A 12,953-nucleotide genomic window follows, 5' to 3' on the forward strand; every position below is an offset into this window, starting at 1 on the left:
TAATAATAATTTCATCCATTCACCGTCAGATTGATTTATGAACGAATGTTCAATTGCATACGCAATTACAACCCTCATCAAGCTCGAGCCCCTAAACACAATAACACCGAACACGCCCCCGGTTCGAACTCCCGCGTGTAAAATCGCCGGCGCCAAACACGCCCTCTATGTCCTCCCGCCCCTCACCCCACCATTCCCCCGCGCCGCAAACTCCTCCCAGGTGCGGCGGCGCCGGCGAGGAGCGAATAAGAGGGGGAAGCCCGAGCGGCTGCCGACAAGATCGACGAGCTCACTCCGGCTAATCAGACGTGCCTCGACTATCATAAAGAGTAGACGAGTGCCAGTCCTCTAAAGAGTCATCGTCATCGTGTATCTCGCTACCCAGCTGCAGTGTCCTCCTTCGAGACGACAGTCCAACATCGAGAGAGAAACGATCATCATCTGCTTCTTCGTTTGAAACGTCATCGTGCTGAGCGACCTGGAATTCGCAACAGCAGCGCAGCATCCAGTCTCCCGCACATACGGTTAGTACATAACACAACACACGCGCATTCGCGAGCACACCTACAGCAGACGTGCGCTGCACCGTGTGTTGTCATCGCTCGCGCGCACCGATTTTCTCTTTCTAAACGTCAACCGCCCGGTTACGAAATTTTCGCGCTGATGAGTGTGTGCCTATGCGCCGCGACACGAGATATCTATAAGTACAGAAGCTTATTAGAGAGGATTTTTCAGAGGTGAAAGGCGCGCGCTCGCGTTTTTTCCATACTCTCCTGCAGCTTTCGCGGAAATCCATCGCGCGCCGCTGTGTTGTGTCTCTCTACATCTCTTCTCTTTTCTAAAACTCCTCTCGCGCACAGCTCTCTTGTTCATCGCCGCGCTGTCCTCAATAGCACCCGCGGATGTAGTTATATCGCGTGGTACATCTATACTTATAAGTAAACAGGTATATATGTATCGCGGCACTGTGCAGAGTGAATTTGCACTCGTGTCGCGTTTTTAGCCCCGCCACCTGCGTATCGCGCGCGGATAGATAAGGCGCGGTTGGAGTGTTTCTTTTTTTTTTAACTGTGACTCGAGCTGCGAGAGCGACGGGCGAAGAGGAATGTGTGTCGATGCATTCCGATGTGGTCGTGCGCGCTGCTGTGTGAGCCGTGAAAGTAAGTATCTCGTTGTCGTCAAGCGGTCTTTCTCGATTGTTAGTGCCGAGAGAGAGAGAGAGAGAGTTTTGTTTTCGCGCGGCGATGTCTGTTGCGAATAAGCCGCGCGATATCAGCGGTGGCTGATGAGCTGAACCTTTTTTCCGAGAAAACGCGCGGGAATTGATTTTTGAACGGGTCTGCTTTCTTTTTCTTACGGCGCTTTTTTGTTTGGGCTCTTGTGCGCGGCATGTTTTTGGTTTTTCACGTTGAAATAAAAACTATATGTGCGTTCGGTGTAAAAGTGACCTTTGAGGATTTTTCGTCTGCTCTTATGTGTATACCTACACACGCCTCGTGTTTTCTTCTTCGATTCAGAGGTTGTTATGGGATAACGCGAAAGTGTGTACTTATACTACTGTTTCTCACGTGTTAGAGAAATCGGGCTGCGAAACCAATAAACTTTTTACGCCGATTAGCTAGCCATTTCCGCGTGGAATAGGCCAAACATTTTTTCCGTCGGCATCGGTTATTTGCAAAATCTCGATTTCCAACGCACCGGCGAACTTGACCAATCATAACATGCGAAATCTCAAGGCTCCGGCAATTTCGGCGCGTGTCGGCATATCACAATGCCCCTTATAAGTATATGGAGCAAATTATGCAATGTGCATATGGAACGACCGGAATCGTTCCCACGTCTGTGCCGCGCACCAACCTCTCGTAATTAGAGAGCCCCCGTTGTATCGCGTTACGCGTCATTAAATACCGCTGCCTATCGCGCGCACTTGTCGTTAAACATTTAAAAACAATTTCTAACGGAACGATATCCGCGTATACATATATGAACCGATATTCTCTCTTTCTCTCTCTCTCGAGATACCGATTTTCCTTGCGAGAAAAAAGTCGGTAATTTATCGCGATCGTAAAAGATCGCGGACTTTCTTTACTTTCCTCAGCTGTCGACGGCGTCGCGGGGCTTCGAGGTGCGATATAGATGTATACCAGACATAACAGAAAAGAGCCGCTCGCGGTCTGCATGTTTGTGTTTATGGATTACAGGCGGACGTATAGCCCTGTATATACCGTGTGGGCATATGCTGCGGGAGAGTGAAACGTAGGCGTCTGCACATAAGCGGCTGTTCCTTGCGCGCGCGATCTTGAGGATTCTTTCGAGCTGACGAGTACCGATGTGAATTATATATAGTTATAAGCTGTGGTGTTGGAGAAAATTTTCTAATCGCGTTTGCTTTTGTTTTGTGTACGGTTTCTCGTTGCTTCTATTCAGTGATTTTATAGTGTTTAAATAATTAACGCTTTTTTGTGCTTGTGGTAGAACATTTTTCAGCCTTCGGCTAAATTAACAGTTTTTCAACTTGTTTTTACGCAACGAGCTTTTCATTAGACGACATGCAAAGCGATGCATACTAGTTCCTTTGTTTTTTCGCGAGTGCTTCGTTTTATAATTTTAATCAGTTTTTTTTTTTAATAAAAAAAACATGCGTTCGATTCGAAAATTTACAGAGTGATTCTCAGGTGGTGAATAACGCTTGGTTGAACACAAACTTCTTGAATGAAATACCAGATGAGACTCGGGTGTTGCCGATAACTTGCTTATCTAAAAGTGCGTCTTGCTGACATTGCGGACTTTCTCATTTCGCCCAAGTCGAATTTTATCGATACGACACGATTGCGTGCTCGGTATCGTGTCAAATTAACGAATGCAAGCAAAAATGATGATCTTTTTAACTAAAACATTTATTCTACCGTCAGTTGCGTAGCCATAAATTTCCAGTAAAAAAATACTACTACACGCACAATAGGCCCTAATGTCTCGAATTTCCCATAAAAAAAAATGAAAACACTTGGGGTCGAACGCGGCGAACGAGCTTGATTTACGACATTACCAACAAATTCTAAAGAATCCCTTGTATTTTTCAGATCGAACTGAGAGTCTCTCGTTACTTCTTTCGTGGCTGTGAGGGCCCAGCCCCTCCAAAATGACCAACATGGAGGCCGAGTGGAAGAACTGGGCCTCGATTATTCGGTCGTGCATCATAACATCGAAAACGCCACTCACGCCCCTTGAAATTAACCGTAAGTTTTTTAACGTCAACTGTTTTTCTTTTGTGTTTTTAAGTTTTTTTTTTCATTAATCAAATAAATTTTTAACCTCTCAGGCGACGTAAAGATGCTCGAAGGTAAAGATGTACCTTACAGAGCCTTCAATTATCAAAATTTGGAGGCGATGCTGCGCAAGGTTCCCGGCTTGCAGGTTTTTCAAGTGAACGGAAAAACTGTGGTGAAAGTTTTGCCTACAGAGAACACCGCGCACATTGCCAATATGGTGCGACTGCAAAAGTCGAGCAAGAAAAAGAGGACAATAGTAAATAGGTTCAATGCCGGACGGAGAACCTATGCAAATACTCGTCCTCAGCAGACCAGCAATAACCGAACAAATGTGCCAAACCGACCGAGTATACAGAACCGAATAAATACATCCAATAACAGGTAGGTTTAATGGTTTATACAGATTTAATCGCTGCTGTTTTACGGCCAGTTAAACAATTAACCTTCTCTCATTTCAGTTACTCGAGGTCATTTTCTACCGAGCCACAGAGGAGGGCTACACCATCGCCTACGGCGCACAATACTCCAACGCGTAGCAATAGTTACGATGCTGCGAGTACGACACCGACTCCGTTGATGCAAACACCAATAACGCCACCTCCGACACCGCTGATGCAGAAGCTCGTTACACCGCCGACGACTTCTTCTCATCAGAAGCCGCAGCAATCTAAGACTGTATCGTTCTCGAGTATTCAAAGTAGGCTATCACCTCCTCCGCTTATGCAGCAGAAGGTTCAGATGCCACAGGTTCCGGTTCCAAAGCCGAATTTGGCTCAGAGGCTGAACGTCGCGCAGCAGCGTCCCATTCCAGTGCCAATTGTGAGTAGATTTAATTTTCAACGTTTAATTTTTTTTTCTTTTTAAGCGATATCGATGTTGAACGGTGTTTCGGCTTTTGCAGGTTGACGACCCACGTCTTAGGTTACTTAGTTACACAGAGGCTAGAAAGCTTCCCCATCCCGTATATATAGATGTTTCTGTTAAAAACGATAAAAATATTTATTCCGCTGTTATGGTAAGTATTACTACGAGTTCTTCAGATGTGCTGGCATTTCTACATGCAATTGTATTAATAATCGATTCAATTTGCAGGTTTGTGGCAAGAAACATAGTTCGTATCCCCAGGAGGCCAAAACGAAAGATGAGGCGGAAAAGCTAGCCGCCAAGAACGCATTGAGCGTACTGATGCAAAATACGACTCCACAGATCACGACGGAAGACAGGTCTCTAATTTTAAAAAGAGTCTTAGAAATCATCGACAATCATCCCAATGGTATGTTCGAGTCTTGTATCGTGGAAACCTATGTGGAGAAATATGTTGAAGCTTTGCCTAAAAATTGGCTGAAAATCGTCGACCAAGCGGTAATGATCGACGTAGGGGCAAACAATCAGGCTATATTGAGTCCATTATCGAGGAGTGCCGACGGAAAACGATCAACCAGTCCTCGAGCTCATTCTCCTCTGTTAAACCAAGAACCAGACGTTTTGCAGCTGAAGGACATGGACGAATTTTGGCTCCACGTGTATGTGGTGTATGGAACTACCGACATATGGGGTGTTATAATCGATGAAGATCACAGTGTAAGTGTGCTTGACACTAAATTTTGTTATTATAGTGGTTTACATTGTTTATATGTATGCAGAAAACTAACTTAAATTACATTGAATATTTTAGGACAAGATAGACGAACTTGCACAGGAGATGAAAACGTGGTATGACGTTCACAACTCACCTGTCCCTACGATTGTTCCCGGCAAATATTACGCGGTACTTGACTCTGAGTATCACAGAGTGCGTTGCATCAAGGTTGATCCGGAATCTCAACAAGCGACTGTCTTCTTCATCGATCGAGGAGACGAAGATGTCTTCCCAGTAACGCGTCTACGTAGTTTACAATCTGAATTCTGCGTATTACCAGCGCAGTCGGTTCGACTATCTCTGACGGGGTTGGAGGATTTTGCATTTTGCGAAGAAATACAAACACTGTTGGAAGAGATGCTCGTAGATAAGACAGTTCTTGTAAAAAATATGAAATTCGAGCCGATGTATAACGAAGAAAGATACGTGAACCCAGTCTCGGCTCAGCTTGAGTTTGAAGAGGAGGAGAGCGTCAATGATAAAGTCAAGCAAGAAATAATGCGAATTCTTGACCCTAACACTAAAATTGGAGTGGTACACGCCCAAACAATTTTTATCTATATAATTATTATTATACAATTACTAATTATATGCATATAACTGTAGGAAAATACAGCGCAACAAGGATTCATCTCGCACGTCTCTGATAAGGCAATTTTTGTTCAGCTGAAATCGACGGGATTAGAATTGTTTAACAATCTTCTGGACAAATTAACCAGAGATTGTTTCAACAAATCTCACTTTAAGTTGAAACCAGTGTCGAGGTTTGACCCAACAAAAATATACCTTACAGAGAATCCAGAGGATAAAAAATGGTACAGGGCCAAAATTACTAGGATTATAAATGAAACTGAAGCCCAAGTTATGTGCATTGACGTTGGAAATGCAATCCAAGTCAAGAAGGATAAGTTGGTTTTACTTGAAGAATTAAGTAATCTTCTAACAGTGTACCCAAAACAAGCTGTGCAGGTTCAGCTGCACAAGATTTCCCAGATTGATTTCGACAGAAAAATGGCACAGCATTTACGCAAACTGGCGCCAAGAAGCGATTTGTTCTATTTTAAAGTAGTAGGAATTTACGAAAAAGTTCCTATTGTAGAATTTTACAAAAGAACAGAGAACAATTACTTAGCATCTCTGAATGACACGCTAGCCTTGGAACCAGAAATACAGTACGTACACGAAATATACTTATTTTCTTGATATCATATAATTTAATTTGAAACAATTTTAAATGATTAATGCTTAATTTATAGGTCCAAAGATGACGAATATAATAATAACACGAAACCCCGTATAAGGAACGTTAGATCATCTATTGGAACGCGCTCAGAGTTTCCGCTCAAAGCTCCGAGTATACCTCCAGTTGACTCGTTCTTCGATGTACACATCACAATGGCAGCTCATCCAGGCAACTTCACCATTCAACCCCTGCTAAATGTTCCAGAGTTAGAGGTATATATTATAATATTTTTCATCACGATAAATATTTTCTTGATTTTATTAAGATTTCAATTCATAATTTTAATTTTGTTATTGTAGAAATTGATGGTGGAACTTTCGAATGTCTGCAATTCGTACAATGGTCCCCCTCTTACGCCAGGTGCTGTAAAAGTCGGGAACATGTACGCAGCAAAATATGATGATGGACGATGGTATCGGTACGTATTTCGTATTTAAGATAAATAAACCTACTAATCTATTGTAAAGAGTTAACCGTGATTAATCATTTTTCAGAGCGTACGTCTCAAAAGTCATCAGTAAAAATGTCTGCGCCGTTTATTTCTGTGATTATGGTGACTACAGAGCTGTAACCTTGGATTTACTTCAACCGCTTCAGAATCAGTTCTATGATTTACCATACCAAGCCATTAAGGCAAAATTACATGGCGAGTAAAGTTGCTGAATAAATTACAAGATTTTATTAAATCCTAAAATTTTAAAGCTTAATCTAACTAAAGAAAATTTTTCAAATGTTACAGGAATAACGCCGAAATTGAAGGGTGACTGGTCCGTGAAAGACACTTTAAGATTCAATGAACTAATCGTATCCAAAAAGCTCGTATCAATCATCAAGTCCTGCGACATGGACAATCTTCAATCGGGAGATACCGTTTTAAGTTTAGAACTAATTGACACAACTACTTCAGAAGATATTTATATTACAAATGTTCTCGTCAACGAAAACCGAGCAGACAGAGTTGATAAGGTCAATGTCTGAGGAGTTATTAAACGAAAGACGCTAATAGTATTACGTATTTGTTATATTTAAATATTTATAAAAATATTTTTGGATAATTTCTAAAGAAAAGAAAACCGTGACACGCGACTTCGATTATCTAGTTAGATTGAAAAATTAATGATATTTATACCACTCTAACCTCAAAATCACAATTTTAATGTGAATTTTCGGCTCTCATGGTATAAAATATCGTATGTAACTTGTACATAAAGACTGCATTTTCAAAACGAGAGTTTGCTGTAACGAGTTTTCAAAATGCAGTCTCCGTACCCGTTGCATAATATACTATTAGATAGACAAAAGATTAAATATGTCAAATGACATACTCTATAACTATATATAAAATAAGAATCGATATTTTTTGATATAGTAATTTTAATAAATAAACGATGAAAAAAAGTGCCATTACTCATTTTCCCTCGAGCAATTAGTCCCAAATTGATTTCTCCATTAATTAATTATAAATTTCATGATTACGACTACTATAGTAGCATTTTGTTTGCGATCCCTATGCATTTGCGATATGCATGTCGAATCTTCTCCGATCCGTCGCATATATGGCGAGTACAGGAAGACTAGTCTCCCTGGGCAAGCAACTGAACTAGGGGAAATTCTAGGGAATCCCGCTATTCATTGCTGCAGCCGGTGGCTGGCAGTATGGTCGCGGTCGGCTTTCGCTTTTGTTGCCGGCGGGTTTGTTTACACGTTGATGGCCTTATAGGAGCCCAAAGAGAGATGTTCTCGGCCGGATGCCTTTGTTCCGTATTCTACCGTACAAGTGCAAGCAGTGATAACCGACACGAGAAAAAGTTACCTTAATACTATATTAGAGTTTAAAATTCGATTTACTTCAAGTACAACAACGATAGTATTTGTGTTAAAAGGCAGGTTTGGTACTTTACCAATGTATACACAATACCTATGAAAATAAGCCTTATATTGAGTGATAGACTAATTCGTGTATTGTAAATTTAGATTCTGTACATTAAAAATGGACAGCACTAGCCCAAACGCCGATTTCTCAAATCGACCTTCCTCACTTGACGTTTTGATTATTTGGGAAACGCACGAATTTCACTTTCATGTTTTTGTGACAAACGATTGCACTGATATTCGTGGGATCATGACAGATGATGATTCTATTGTGAGTATAGATATTTATACAGTTCTTTCAATCTAGTATTTGTCAAGAAAATAATTTTTTTGTAAAATATGAATTTAGGATGCAATACAGAATTTAACGTCAGAAATGAAGTTATATTACAACATTGAGGAGTCTGAGGCGTTTTCCGTTGTCGAAGGAGAATATTATGCAGTATTTGATGACGAATGGCATCGAGTTCAATGTACAAGTTATGATTCAAAGAAACAATTAGCAACAGTTCTTTTCATAGATAGAGGTGATGAAGACGATTTTACTCTTGACAACCTACATCTTCTTCCATCAAAGTTTCGTGATTTACCTGCGCAACATTTCAAACTGTCATTGAACGACTTGGAAATATTTAGATATTGTGAAGAGATACAAGATATTTTAGATGATTTATTGCATGACAAAGATGTTTATGTTAGAGTAGTTAAGTTTCAACAAGATAAAAGTGTTACAAGTTTATTAGCAGAAATGATACTTGATAAAGACACGGAAAAAGAAGTTAATATAAATGAATTTCTTCTTGAAAAAGTATTTGAGTTAGTTGTTGATCCAAAAATATTCATAGGGATTGTGAGTATATTATTGTGAACATTTCAATATAGAAGCAATGAAGACTTTTTAATAAATTTTCTCACAATATATTATTTTTTAGGATAAAGTTGCACAGCAAGCTCACATCTCGTTCGTAAGTCAGGAACAGATATACATGCAGATTGAATTAAAAGGATTAGTATATCTTCATGCTCTTATGAATGATTTGACAAATAATTATTTGAATAACAGCGATTACAAACATAAGCTTGTCTCTAAGTTTGATCTTACAAAATTGTATGTAACAAAGAGCCCCAGAGATAACAATTGGTATAGGGTCAAAGTAATTGAAATAAAAAATGAATTTGAAGCCTTAGTGAAGTTTGTTGATATAGGTGACACATTGCTTGTCAGAAGAAGAAACTTGATTTTATTAGAAAACCTATCAAAATTGTTAGCTTTGTACCCTGAACAGGTAAATTTTTGTCTGTAAAACTTTATTACTTAAGTAAATATTATTACTTCGTATTAATGAATTAATTTTTTTAATTCAGGCTGTAGAAGTCAAATTGCATAAGATCTCTCCATTTTTATTTGATGAAAAATTGGCAAACAAACTGCGTAAATTAGCATTACCTGCGGATATACTTTATACCAAAGTTGTTGGAGAGCTCAATGGTATTCCTATCGTACAATTTTGTAAAAGAACAGAGAACAATTATCTTATTTCTATCAATGATGCTTTGGTTATTGAGCCACCTACTATGTATGTACATCTATCTACATGTATATGCTTCTTATAATTTTTAAGATTTGTTTTATCTAAGGTAGTATTACATTATTTATATTAGGTATCTAGAAGACAAAACTGTATCTGTCGTGGATACTTTTAATTCACGATTTAGTTTCCCTTTAAAAACTCCATACATACCAGCGATTGATTCTTCTTTTGACGTATTTGTAACAATGGTAGCACATCCAGAAGATTTCACCGTACAACCGCTATGCAGCCGCTACAAATTCAAAGTATGTTTATACGTAGATTTCGATTGACTTTAGTAATAATACCATTAGTTCGTGTAATACTTGAACGTTTGTTGAATTTTATTTCAGCAAATGATGGCGGATTTATTAGATGTTTGTGAATCATTTAGTGGGCCACATCTTACACCGAATTGTGTAAAAGTTGGTTATTTATATGCTGCTTTAGAAGAAGAAGATGATTCATGGTATAGGTAAATTAATAAGACATAAGTGGACGTGAAAATAATTTAAGACTACTTAGTTATTAAGTTTGATATTTATTCTGTTTTAGAGCTTATGTATATAAGATTATAAGTAAAACACAATTTGGAGTTTATGCATGTGATTATGGTGACTATAGAATAGTGACATTGAAAAACATGCAACCCTTACAAGAAGGATTTTGTGATTTACCTTATCAAGCAATCAAAGCTAAATTAGTTGGTAATGTACCTTGCACTATTTACGTTTTTGGTTTACTGTAAACGTGCATGATTTACAAATATATTTTTTAGGTATTTCATCTGACGTCAAAAATAATTGGACTGATAACGATACATTGAGATTTATGGCTCTTATTCAATCCAAAAATCTTGTAGCCATCGTGAAGAACCTAGAAATCAACACTGCAGTTGTTAAAGGTATTGTGCTTAGCGTAGATTTAGTTGATACAAGTGAAGATGAAGATATTGACATGGCCGATTTTTTTAATAAGAAAAAAGAAATTTAAAAGTTTAATTTCTTACATTATTTTTTGTTAATTTTTTATCTTCTGACAACAAATGAAATCATCATTGGCATTCATGTCTTTTTTGTGAACTGTTTCAAGTGTGTGTGTTTTTTATGCAGGACATGCGTTTTTTACTTAAAATTAATAATACTCCTATTTTGTGATTGCTTATTTTATAATGCGATTTTTCTGTAATACATAATATGCAAGTGTAAAATTGTGCGTTATGGGGAAGAAAATTACCGGAAACGTGTATAGTCAAATTTATTTACCGTTTACCATTTGACGATAAAACAGTGCACTCATGTTCGTTGCCCAAAATGTTGCGTAATCAAATGCGTTCTTTGTGTTCAGCTTTATAAATTATATTGACATAATAATAGATAAATACTCCAAGTATTTACCCATTTTAAAGTTAAATTAGATTTTTATTTAGCTCATGAGAATTATAATGTCAATTACGAATGTTGATCGTTGAGCCAAAATTGTAACCTAACCTCAACAGACAATAAAAGTGTGTCACACCATAAAAATGAAAGTTTCTCATTTAAGTACAGCTTTTAAGGAGATATTACTATGTCAAAAATAAGAATACGTGTTAGACATTATAAAGAAAACAACCTTTTAAAAAATTGGTATATAAATTTCTCAGTCCTGTAAATATGACAAAAAACATGACCAATTTATATTATGACTCATATTTAATTTCAGATACTTTGTTACAGCAAGCAAAAATAATTTTATTTACTGTACCTTGTACAGTAAGAAATTTCCAATTGTTTAGTTTACAAAGAAATAGGCAGGATGAATTTCTCTGAAGATGTACTAGAAGTTACAGACTTTCTTCTAAACTCAGGAAACATAGACAAAGAATTCATACCTGGCTTTCGTACTTTAGATTTATACAAACTTGTGAAAAAAAATGATTTAAACCTGGTCAAATATTTATTAGGAAACAAGTTTCACTTTAGTCCAAATGCTTTAGCTTGCGTTCTTTGGTATGCAATTTCCCATCAATATCATGAAATGGCCAGGTTGCTAGTAGAAAACGGAGCTGATGTCAATCAGTGTGGTTTAATAACTAATTTTTACGATCATAGAAAATCGCTTTTATCATGGGCTGTGTACTGTAGAAATAAGCGTGCAGTAAAACTACTCCTAAAACATGGTGCCAAAGTCAACGACTTTGATTGGCTTGGAGTGGGTGCTCTCTACTTTGCCATTAGCAGACAAGAAGTCAAGATTGCGCGCTTACTTTTAGACAATGGTGCAAACATCAACTGTAAAGATGATCAGGGCAATTCGATGCTACATATTGCAGTTGGAACTGGGTTGCCTGACATGATCAAACTATTTAATAAGTTTAGTGCTGATGTCAGTGCTACAAACATTTATGGACAAAATGCATTGCATTATGCCGTACAGGGCATTTATGACTTCAAGCATATTGTAGTACTTTTGGTGAAATTAGGAGTTCCTGTCAATGGCCTAGACAATCACAAAGAAACACCCTTACACTACGCCCTAAGTTTGAGAAAAACTAGAATGGTAATATTGGCTTGCTTTATGAATAACTAATTTGACTATTTTTCAAATTTATAAAAACTTTTGTACTCTCTCATTTTTAGGCAACAACTCTTTTAGAATACTCTGCAGACGTAAACGCGATGAGTAAAGATAAGATATTTCCTCTATTTTTGGCTGTAGCAGACGGATGCTCTCATGATCTTGTTAAACTCATTGTAGAGAAAGAAGCAAATGTTAATGAAAAAACAATAGATGGAGAAACGGCTCTACACTTTGCTTGTAGAATTGAGGACCATGAGATGATCGCATTCCTCATTGCACACAAGGCTGACATTAATAATTTAGATAAAGTAGGTCAAACTCCTTTATCATTGATAAAGGATAGAAAGTCAAGAGCAGCACAAGTTGTACTGGAACATATCGCTAAAATGAAGAAAAATGGTTCATTTATTTTACAAGAAAATTTGGAACTCATTGCAAAAGACGCTGATTTACAGCAATACTTAGAACAGTGCAAAGATTTCAAGGAGCAAGAGTAGTTTTTCTATTAAAACGAAGTGTTTTTTATTTCTCACCTATCGTGGTCTATATAAGTGGAAAAAGCAGTTTTTTTAATTACTCAACATTATTTTATGTTATATTTTCTAATTAATTATCTTGTAAGTTTTATGTTTTTCAATATCAATGTTATTCACGTCATTAGAACGATTATGCAGCAAATCGTAAATGCAAATAAAAGAGAATTTTTGGTAATAGTTGCAATGTTAATTATTATGTTATAAACAACAGATCAGGATGCCGCCCATCACATGACCACACCTACTAACAAACTATCTAGT

The 12,953-nt window shown here is 37.7% G+C and overlaps 3 protein-coding genes and 1 long non-coding RNA gene across 6 annotated transcripts; 3 read left to right on the forward strand and 1 right to left on the reverse strand.

The window, feature by feature from the left end:
• The first annotated feature begins 276 nt into the window (after positions 1-276).
• Positions 277-7,539, forward strand: LOC100121226 (tudor domain-containing protein 7A). 2 transcript variants are annotated; one of them, XM_001604770.6, is made up of 12 exons: positions 277-524; positions 3,081-3,236; positions 3,320-3,650; positions 3,728-4,088; positions 4,171-4,284; positions 4,362-4,850; positions 4,945-5,442; positions 5,515-6,080; positions 6,165-6,363; positions 6,451-6,569; positions 6,646-6,797; positions 6,891-7,537. In XM_001604770.6, the coding sequence occupies exons 2-12, from the start codon at positions 3,140-3,142 to the stop codon at positions 7,127-7,129; spliced, it is 3,165 nt and encodes a 1,054-aa protein (XP_001604820.2). In that variant the 5' UTR covers positions 277-524; positions 3,081-3,139; the 3' UTR covers positions 7,130-7,537. The 2 variants fall into 2 exon arrangements, with proteins under 2 accessions (XP_001604820.2, XP_032455667.1); XM_032599776.1 differs by lacking the exon at positions 277-524 and adding an exon at positions 1,013-1,160 and having other exon boundaries at positions 6,891-7,539.
• Positions 7,540-7,542: 3 nt separating this feature from the next.
• On the forward strand, positions 7,543-11,120 carry LOC100121204 (tudor domain-containing protein 7-like). Its single transcript, XM_008216495.4, has 9 exons — positions 7,543-8,034; positions 8,126-8,294; positions 8,373-8,873; positions 8,956-9,309; positions 9,389-9,600; positions 9,686-9,860; positions 9,948-10,069; positions 10,150-10,301; positions 10,373-11,120. Exons 2-9 carry the CDS (start codon positions 8,142-8,144, stop codon positions 10,585-10,587), a joined length of 1,884 nt encoding a protein of 627 aa, XP_008214717.1. The 5' UTR covers positions 7,543-8,034; positions 8,126-8,141; the 3' UTR covers positions 10,588-11,120.
• Positions 10,116-10,729, reverse strand: LOC116417410. The gene is made up of 2 exons (XR_004227672.1): positions 10,604-10,729; positions 10,116-10,470 (listed from the first exon to the last, which is right to left on the reverse strand). It is a non-coding gene; the product is annotated as an uncharacterized LOC116417410 (long non-coding RNA).
• Positions 11,082-12,869, forward strand: LOC100678811 (putative ankyrin repeat protein RF_0381). 2 transcript variants are annotated; one of them, XM_008216494.3, is made up of 3 exons: positions 11,082-11,222; positions 11,299-12,135; positions 12,216-12,869. In XM_008216494.3, exons 2-3 carry the CDS (start codon positions 11,392-11,394, stop codon positions 12,651-12,653), a joined length of 1,182 nt encoding a protein of 393 aa, XP_008214716.1. In that variant the 5' UTR covers positions 11,082-11,222; positions 11,299-11,391; the 3' UTR covers positions 12,654-12,869. The 2 variants fall into 2 exon arrangements, with proteins under 2 accessions (XP_008214716.1, XP_016845419.1); XM_016989930.2 differs by having other exon boundaries at positions 11,139-11,222; positions 11,313-12,135.
• Positions 12,870-12,953: the final 84 nt, after the last annotated feature.

Source organism: Nasonia vitripennis, chromosome 4, assembly GCF_009193385.2.
Source record: "Nasonia vitripennis strain AsymCx chromosome 4, Nvit_psr_1.1, whole genome shotgun sequence".
Lineage (NCBI taxonomy): Eukaryota > Metazoa > Arthropoda > Insecta > Hymenoptera > Pteromalidae > Nasonia > Nasonia vitripennis.

Excerpts from the sequence above, each read along its gene's own strand:
- LOC100678811 (XM_008216494.3), top strand. The coding sequence starts at position 11,392 with ATGAATTTCTCTGAAGATGTACTAGAAGTTACAGACTTTCTTCTAAAC. Across the intron at positions 12,136-12,215 it reads GTTTGAGAAAAACTAGAATG|GCAACAACTCTTTTAGAATA; the intron begins GTAATATTGGCT and ends TCTCATTTTTAG.
- LOC100121204 (XM_008216495.4), top strand. The coding sequence starts at position 8,142 with ATGGACAGCACTAGCCCAAACGCCGATTTCTCAAATCGACCTTCCTCA. Across the intron at positions 8,874-8,955 it reads CAAAAATATTCATAGGGATT|GATAAAGTTGCACAGCAAGC; the intron begins GTGAGTATATTA and ends ATTATTTTTTAG. Across the intron at positions 9,310-9,388 it reads TAGCTTTGTACCCTGAACAG|GCTGTAGAAGTCAAATTGCA; the intron begins GTAAATTTTTGT and ends TTTTTAATTCAG.
- LOC100121226 (XM_001604770.6), top strand. The coding sequence starts at position 3,140 with ATGACCAACATGGAGGCCGAGTGGAAGAACTGGGCCTCGATTATTCGG. Across the intron at positions 6,364-6,450 it reads TAAATGTTCCAGAGTTAGAG|AAATTGATGGTGGAACTTTC; the intron begins GTATATATTATA and ends TTGTTATTGTAG. Across the intron at positions 6,798-6,890 it reads CATTAAGGCAAAATTACATG|GAATAACGCCGAAATTGAAG; the intron begins GCGAGTAAAGTT and ends CAAATGTTACAG.